The 9,228-nt window shown below is 34.8% G+C and overlaps 1 protein-coding gene across 2 annotated transcripts; it reads left to right on the top strand.

Moving 5' to 3' along the window:
- The first annotated feature begins 607 nt into the window (after positions 1-607).
- On the top strand, positions 608-8,183 carry LOC100742470. Of its 2 annotated transcripts, XM_033320368.1 has the most exons (5): positions 652-772; positions 2,644-2,730; positions 3,920-4,119; positions 4,780-4,923; positions 7,529-8,183. In XM_033320368.1, the coding sequence occupies exons 1-5, from the start codon at positions 760-762 to the stop codon at positions 7,613-7,615; spliced, it is 531 nt and encodes a 176-aa protein (XP_033176259.1). In that variant the 5' UTR covers positions 652-759; the 3' UTR covers positions 7,616-8,183. The 2 variants fall into 2 exon arrangements, with proteins under 2 accessions (XP_003488930.1, XP_033176259.1); XM_003488882.4 differs by lacking the exon at positions 2,644-2,730 and having other exon boundaries at positions 608-772.
- Positions 8,184-9,228: the final 1,045 nt, after the last annotated feature.

Here is a 9,228-nt window from a genome sequence, read left to right as displayed (position 1 = left end):
TTACGTATGGGTTTCATCTAAGGATGGCCCACATAACTTTATCACCTGGAACATCTCGCTTATTTTTAGTAATATTAGAAAATGTTGCAGGTACAAATTGAATGGTTTTAAAAGGGACGCGATTCGACACACTTGAGTTTTCCGTACAAAACATGAGAGGACACGCTAATATTAATTAATAACGAATATAACGCAATATTTTAAAAAGCGAACCCAGTACCACCGCGATGTACTCACGTACTGCTATAAATTTTATTTTTTATAAAATAAAATAAAATTAACTGCAGCATAAAATATTTACACGAAGCAATTCAAAGTTAATACTTCAATCGTAGTAAACAAATTTTACCGATATAACATCACATTGGCAAATTTATATGAACGAAAAAACTCCACGTAATTCTAGTAAAAGCTTCACGCATTTCTACTGAAAAATATATTAAAAGACCTTTTCAGTTTTTACTTTCTTTTCTTTTCTCAGACAAAATTTTTTTTAGTAATTTAAAAGACCAAAAAACAAAATATCTATAAAAACATTTCCTTAAAATAATTCTTGGAAACATAATCGTTGATCGGTGTTTATATCATAAATACTGCTCGTATCTCATTTACGATAAGATAGTTCCGTTTAAAAGAGGATGAGATTGCGTTCACACCCATAACGTTAAACGTATTGCAAAGTGTCTCTTCGCAACCGTAAGCGTTCGCGCGATTCAAAAAAATTCTGTGTTTTACGGGAGTTTTGTTACCAAAGTCAAGATGCAAGGCCGTGGTAAGTAACTGTTTGAAATATAATTTTATTTTTTGTAATATATTTAGATCGATACCCATTTGTCGTGTATCTTACGAATACTATGCATTTCATGCGCACGATATAACAGGTGATAAAATGGCTATGATAAATACATCACACATAATCAGATAATTACTTTAATTTTGTGAATATGCAGTATGATTCGCAATTCATAACAAAAGTGCATCGAAGACTTCGTTTTCGAGCGTAGAATAAAATCATTTTGTCTAAAGTCACATTTTTGAGAAACTCAAATTTGAAAATTTGCCCAATTCTATTTTCTCCATTGCAGGACCATACGCGTAAACATCTGATCCTTCGTTTTCAACTGTCCAGCTCAGATTTGCCTATTTCCTCACAAATTTTCAAATTCGATTTTCTCAAAAACCAAGCGCTTCCATTGCAATTTTGTTATTCTTGATTTTCGTCTTATTTACAACCATAGAATCTCCGTGTTTTTTCCATGAATTACGGATCGCCTTGTATGTAAAGCCGTTTGTATCTTTCTAATCTCAGCATCTATATAATGTTAACAAATTCGTATCGACTTTCTGGTTAAACGATCGACTCGTCGCTTAACCGATTCGTCATCTATCTCTCGATTAAATTTATCGCTATATATGCCTTTTTTATCGTAATGATAAAGTTTTTAACCTTACAATTGGCACAAAAGTTTGTATTCTGACAAACGTAACTCATACCGAGAAAACGATTTATTTTATTCGATAAGTAGATTCTGCAAAATGCTTCGAAAACGGATCTCGAATCAAGATTTAACAATCACCCTGTACGTCATTCCCTTTACACGCATACTTACAGTTTCTCGCAAAGATATTTGCACACTTAATATACATTAGAAAACTCCTACGTGTACACTGTTTATGCTATATGAAACACTTTGAACACTATATGAACACACGTTTTTGCCAAGCTTATATTGGCAAAGTTTGAACCCAATCTGAAAATATATACGAGTGATTCTACAGAAGTGGGAATTTTTTGCAGTATTCACTTTTTAGCACCCTAAACCCTTTGCGGTCCTATGTCCAGTGTGGCTGGACCTTTTCTCCTGTTAAGTCCGATGTCCAGTCCGATATATATACGTAAATGCGATTTAAACTATATTACGTTTAGTCTCATTTTAATTAAAAACATCTTACAAAGTCAGTCACGTCAGTGGAAGTTTAATTTTAAAGAAATCAGAAATAAAAAAGTTTCATCGTTATCTCATGGAAACGTCAGGATATATCGTTTTATGTACGATCGAATGCAGTTGCACATCTCAGTCATCGAGCGTCACATATCACTCGAGATATCTCTTTTTTATCCAGACTGATAAGCCCGAGCAATTTCTGAAACGCCTATCTTCCTCGATCCTCCTCGCTATGTTAATACAAACCTAAGGACGTTGGTTTCAGTTAGAAATTGATGTCGTTTGTCGGACCTGCCGGTTTAAATAGCTATGCAGTTACAGAGCAACGCTTCTGACTGCAAACGGCTGAAAACGTTAAATTTTATCGTATTTGTATGACAGAGAAAGATAGTAACTTGATAGGAAAATTACGAATTAATCCAGAGATTATCTCTTGCACATGAAATTCTCGGTCCTCTGCTACGTCACAGTTGCAAACTTTACTCTGCAACCCATGATCGGTGAATGAATTTGAAGTTATGTACTAACTTTTCTTCCTTTTTTTGTATATATTTTATAGTGGTTATATTTATTATTCATATCGTTTACTTTTACTTCGATCGACTTCGTTTTATTGATAAATAAGATTTGCAATATTTGTCGCCACTTTTACACCTCCATGAAGTAATTTCTGAAAGAATGATATTTACTTTAACAGGTTTTAACAGGCATTTTGGGAAATCTAAATTTACGCATCCTTGTAGAACAGTCACACATTCCATTCCACCAACTTTTCAACCTCACGGTTCGTATTACATTCCAGGTTTATTATTTTTACTGAGCTTTATTTGTCGTAACGTAAATGTAACAGTGGCATTTAGCTTTCTTTTTAATATCAGAATTGAATAGTGATAATCCTTGAGAAGAATAATTATCTCCCAACTAATGCTTCGTGATAAAAAACGAGAGAAAATATCTGCTTCTTCAAGTAAAAGGTTTCAAACGTGTTTGTTTCAAATATGTTACATGAGACTTTTATTGGACTATCAGCTTCCCGGATACCTTCTCAGTCCTTGTAAAGAGTTTCTAAAAATGTACAGATGAAATCACAGACAGCTATTTATTTGTCTGACCACAAATTCTAGCAATATTAGCGTGTCCTGTGTCATACCTGAAGCTTGTCATATGTCATTCGTAAATTAAATGAAAAAGTGTGCGGGCAACATCGCTGCGAAATAATTTCCACTTCTGCAGAATCACGCATATACAAGTTACAAGACATTAGGTTCTCTCAAAAGATTTTTTCCATTTTGATCTATCGTTACAAAATGGATCATACATGATCCGATAAAATAATATAAAACAAGAGATGCCGCGCATCTCTTATTTCCTCGTAAAATGAAAGAAGCTTCTGGGACAACCTGGTATTCACTGTAATCTCATACATACTTGAAAAAAACTAGTATACAGTGCGAATAATCACCTGCAGCATATAATGAGCGTAGGAGACGATCCCACTTAACGCTGAGACTTAGCGATATCGTGGATGATTTTCGGTTCGAATGCCTTTGTTCGCAACACCTTCTTAAATAAATAAATCCAGAAGAAACATACACGAAATAAACCTTGCTACGACCTTGGCAAAAAGGAACAGACACGAAGAAGCAGAATCGGCACTGGTCACTATAACATTACACATTCGAACCCTATCGAAAAGAGAATCCTGAACCCTGTGAATATCGCAGCACCAACAACACCATCGAACATCTACTTTACTACTGCGCTGAATTAACGAATCAATAACCATTGATTACTGGAATTTGTACTCTGGAATTGGCAATAGATAAATTCAACGTGATTCACAAGACTGATTTAACCAACAAAGTTCGCGACCTGTGAGATATTCGATCGAGAATGTCGTTGCTAACAACCTGATTTCTATCTATAGAGATAGTTTCCATGTTCAGGTTCACTGATACCGACTACTTCTGCAGGATATAAATGGGTTAGATTCACGGGTGCTCGCTACTTCGTACCGGGAATGATCTGTGTCGGCAAGGACTTGGATGGCTTGAATCTTGTTGTTGGACGTGCCTTGCATCATGGTGATATGCTTCCTGCGAAGGTGAAGCCAGAACATGGCGTTGCCTATGTCTGTCACAACGGCAGTGAACACATGAAGCATGATTTTGAGGTAAAACGATATTTAAACGATATTATTTCTATTTTGAACGACGGACTTCTATCCGCTTGCATATCCGTTTATTAATTGAGTTTGAGTAGAATATTCATGCCTAATATTAAATACTTATTAAACGCTTACTTGCATGAAACATCGCTCAAGTATGACACACCGATGTTGGTTAAACTTTACAGATAGGTACATAATACGTGACTTATTTGCAAATAAGCAGAGTGCAGATAATATGCAAAAATGTATAAAATATTTAAAGGAGAGCATTTATCGTGATATTTAGTAGATGAAACGGAGAAACGTATAAAATAGCAGAAACATCCGCGGTATATTCATCGCCATTCGGTATCGATTGGTGACATTCGTTTCGCTCTTCGAATATACTTGCTTGCATAAATAAGCAGCCACTTACTTGCAAGTGGTGCTACGTTAGGTGCCCCTTATTTACTACGTGATACGCTGGATCACATTTATCGAAATCAATTTCTGCCGATTCGATTATGCTAGCGTCTCGTTTAAGGCCATTTGTCTGAGTGTGAAGAATTAAGAATTAAAGATTAGAAGGGTGACGATCATGCCCCTTTATCGATCTCTCTAAACAGCGTACTTCTAAACGATGAAACTATGCAGATGGTTGTAAGATACTTATTCTCGTAATAGATTTTGATGCCTGCCGAATTCCACTGGGTCCACGCGAGTAACGGTTACGTTCCACCACACGCGGTCGAATCTGGAAATACGGTGGAAGGAGAAATGCTTTACGTAGGCCGTGCTTTTCAAAATGGTATACCATGCGTGGGAAAAGTAAGTTCACTTTTTCGTATACATTTCAATACAGCTTGTGGTAACATCGACCAAACAATTACGAGATTCTAGCCGTCACTCGTTATTCCCTAACAATTAATTATTAACTAATGAAGTTGAAAATATTCACGTATGTTGACGTATAGGCAGCAAAGCATCGATACGAGGTTAGGCATATAAAAGTCTTCGGCCAGTGTGAGCCGGCTGGCAACAGTTTCACCGATGCCAGGGGAACCCCAACGCACGGAAAAGCACACGCGATAATAATTTCCAACCACAAGTGGTCGCGTGCACCGTTCGTCGCATCGCGTCGCGTCGCGTCGACGCCATCGATGAAGGAGCTGGCAAGACTTTTATATTCCTAACCCCATACCGATACTTCGTTTCAGAAAGTATGGTACAATTGAAACGAATAAAACAGGAACAACTTAGCGCGGAGCTGTCCACACGGATTTATCATCATCCACAATGCCCATTTCAAACCTGACAAAGTTCTCAAAGAAATAACAATTATCGAGTCTGCTCATCCAGTGGTGGACAATTTCGTTCACATGACAGCGGACCATTTGTGTGCTTTTTGACTATTTCGTTGGACTTTGCCAGTCAGGTGTAATCCTGATTGTCCGAGCGAAACGGACTTTGTATACCTTGCGGACTGCACTTGTAATATATATGTTAACATATTTTCAACTTTATTTGTCAATAAGTTTTGGAGGAACAACGAGCGATGGGTAAAAAAGTCGAGATAGAAAATCTAAATCAAATATAAATATCTCCGATTGGACGCGATAAGAAATCGTAAACTATCGTAGAAAATTCTTTTCTTCTGATTATACGTTAAAACAGAGATTAGTTGGAACACGATAAAGATTTCGGCAGAAGCATTGGAATTTAGTCGCATTTGACTCCAAGCGATTCGAAGATTCCGTCTTTCGTAATTTGTCACAAACTAAGACACGAAACATACTTTCCTCAAATATTTTACATCTGAAACTTTCACGATAATTAATAGATAACATACCTGTGGTTTCGATCGTGCATGTAACAATAGTTGAATTTATTCGAATACTTTGCACTAGTAGTAAGTTTTACTATCTTCTTACGTAATGAATCACGATGAACTCCAACTAATAACACCGTATCAACTAGGTGAGTAATAAGTTCGTTCGTGTTTATCTTAGAAGAGTATGTGCGTCGAGTACTAGATACTATTTCTCTAATTAACTTATTTATCTCATTTCTCTACAAATGTATATAAAAATTATATACATTTTATATTTTATATTTTACATTTTACATTCATTATATACTAACGTATATAAAAATGAAATGTTTTATGTTTGTCCTTCGATCACGCCTCAACTACCGAACCGATTCACTTCAAAATTGGCATGATATAATTGAGATGCAGGATTAGAACATACGCTATTTATTTTTCCTTAAGTGACATTAATATCTATTCGCTCCGTCTTATCTATCTTATCTCTATCCCCGCTTCTGCACTAACTCAAAAGCGCATGCGACACTTGGCCATGGGCACATAAATAGTGGGACCATAGCAAGGATATATGTAATAGGTTCCAGGTTCCACGCAGGCGAACATGGATGATCGATGACTTTTAGTTTAATATACAGTGAAGTCTTGGTTATTCGAGTCCCGTTTAACCAAAGTTCCGTATTATCCGAGGTGCTTCGAACTTTGTCGTAACTTCATTTTTTCAAAGGTTTAACGCAGAGTACGAGAGCGGAAACAGTCAGGTATTGTTAAAACGACTAATCAAACTTACACTTGATTAAATAATTAATCAAACTTAAATACACGTACAATATTACATTATCAAAATGTTTTTTTCACAATTTTAATGCACGACTTATCCACAGTCATGGACTTTAACGCATTATTCGAATTTTCGACGGTCCGAAGTAGATTCGATCCACGTCAAGTCGGATAATCGACACTCTGCGGTATTTTGACCTACCGTCACGTTTAGTGGCACCGTTTATTTGTGTTAATTATTTTATTATTTCAATATACAGGGCTGATGATTTGGCATCTTAAATAATATCTATATAAATAAATAAATAATTATATTCCCCAAGCAACGTCTTACGCTAGAGCTAATGTTTTATAAAACAACTTAGATGTTTGCATCTTTTCTTTTCCATAAAGGTATATTACTGGATAAAATTGAACGAACTTATTACCCAGTATTTTATTACTGTTTTAACTCGTTGCACAGGTATTCTTGCAGTATTTCATTGATTTCAGTTGTCAAAGCTATAGATCGAGTGAATAAAGATCTTGAAGTAATCACTCGATAATAATACTAAGCCGATCGACACTGCGAGTGCACACATACTCAACAAATTTTCTAACTTTGTTTTATCGAGCAATCGGGCGTCCTCGAACAAAATAAAATGTATTCTTTCTTCCTGATTTGTTATTGCTTGTATAATCGGATTATATAATCCGTCCTGAGATAGTTTCCATATATCGCACAAGATTTTCTACAATTTCACATTTTCTTCTTCCAAGTTTTACGTATTTCTTTGCTTTTCGCTGCAACTTACTTGTGTCTCTGTAACATTAGATTTTTCTTTCCAGGTACATAGAACCCACGGAGTATTGTACGTACCTTATGAAGGCAGGGAAATCCCATTTAGAGATTACGAAGTGCTGGTACTATCTTAATCTGTCTGTATGTAAGAAACGTTAAATTTCTTGAACGGTAAAAGTACTTAAATCTGCGCTCAACTGTAGATAAATGTAACTTTATTATTAAAGTATATGAAGATACAGCTCTTTACTTATATAATGCGCTACGCGATTTCGCTGAAAATTTCATTATTTACATATTTGCTATATACTTTATGATTATAAGAAAAAGCTCATTACAAACCGACTATGACAAATTCAAAAATAATTAGTATGTGCTTATTAATGTATTAATGTACTGATAGTAGCTATAAGTACGCTATAAGTAAGCCATAAGTATAAACACTGCAAAAATAACGTAGAAATTATATAGTTTATGTGGAATGCATAAATACATATTAATTTACGACAAAGTGACTTAATAAATGAAATTACGAGTAACCCAGGAAATTACGCGTTTGTAGTAACGATAAAAATACAAACATTTGTGATTAAGGATATTCTCGACACATATTCACGCAACCTCGAAAAATTTAGAGGAATTCTTAATGAACTGGATTACTTTTCAAGTTTGTAGAATTGTTAAAGAATTTGATATTTATTATTTCCTATTGTCTTATCTAATTATTTTCAACATTCATTAAAATACAATTTGTTGAACACAAATAATTTATTTTCCCCTCCGATATTATAATTATAAATAAAATATCGTTATAAATGAAAAGTTGAAAGCTCTACAGTGCACAAGAGACAACTGACCGATATACATAAAATATCATCGGCACAAATTAATTTAGTTTAATAATTTATACATTGACATATTTGCGTTTATTACGTTTTAACATATCTTATATCTTCAAAGTTTAATATTTAAGCTACTTGTTCGAATAAAATTAATGACTTACAACTTAAAAAGTATTTTTACAACTTCAATCGGTATACGATCCTTGTTAAAATCGAATTGTTAAATTAAATTCATTATAAATTGACAGATACGTGTAGAACAGATTTCTCTTCTGGTTATAAATAATTATATTTAATCTAAGAGAAATTGAATAAAAGTATTGCGTGTTGTTTTAACAGGAACGTGGGAAAATTCACGTGGAAAGAGAAGCAGATGTTATAAAACATAAACTTTAGTAATGCTTTCTCAAAAAAGATTTTAACGGATGCATTAACGTATTATCTACCCTTCGGCAGCTCGATTAATATACCGAGGAAAATAATTTATCGGCAGTTCGTTAACGCAATGAGAAAAAGGGAGCCTGGGTCCTGTTGCCGCCCTATTCAACAGATGACTAGGTAGTGTGCTCTCCCTCTTTTCATTATTCAACCCCTAACTGCAGCACATTTTAACGTAGTTGTTCTAAATCGTTAGCGGTTGTGTCAAATTTTATTTCCCGCGTTAATCAATTTTTCAAAGCGCTCTAACGTAGCGCTCTAATGGAACCTTACTGCTAATCGATCCAGCTGATTTATTTAGGATCACTTGAAGCACACTATTTAATTAAATATAATTTTAAGAAACCATTCCTATTAGAATTACCGTTGATTGGATCTTCATTGCCCATATTTTATTCTAACAAGTACAGACATATTACGTACATTTTGAAATTACATTAGCGTTGTAATTATACCCAACTGTCGCA

The sequence above is a fragment of the Bombus impatiens genome, unplaced genomic scaffold, assembly GCF_000188095.3.
Source record: "Bombus impatiens unplaced genomic scaffold, BIMP_2.2 scf_0296, whole genome shotgun sequence".
In the NCBI taxonomy this organism is placed as follows: Eukaryota; Metazoa; Arthropoda; class Insecta; order Hymenoptera; family Apidae; genus Bombus; species Bombus impatiens.
This window is presented reverse-complemented; position numbering and strand designations above follow the sequence as displayed.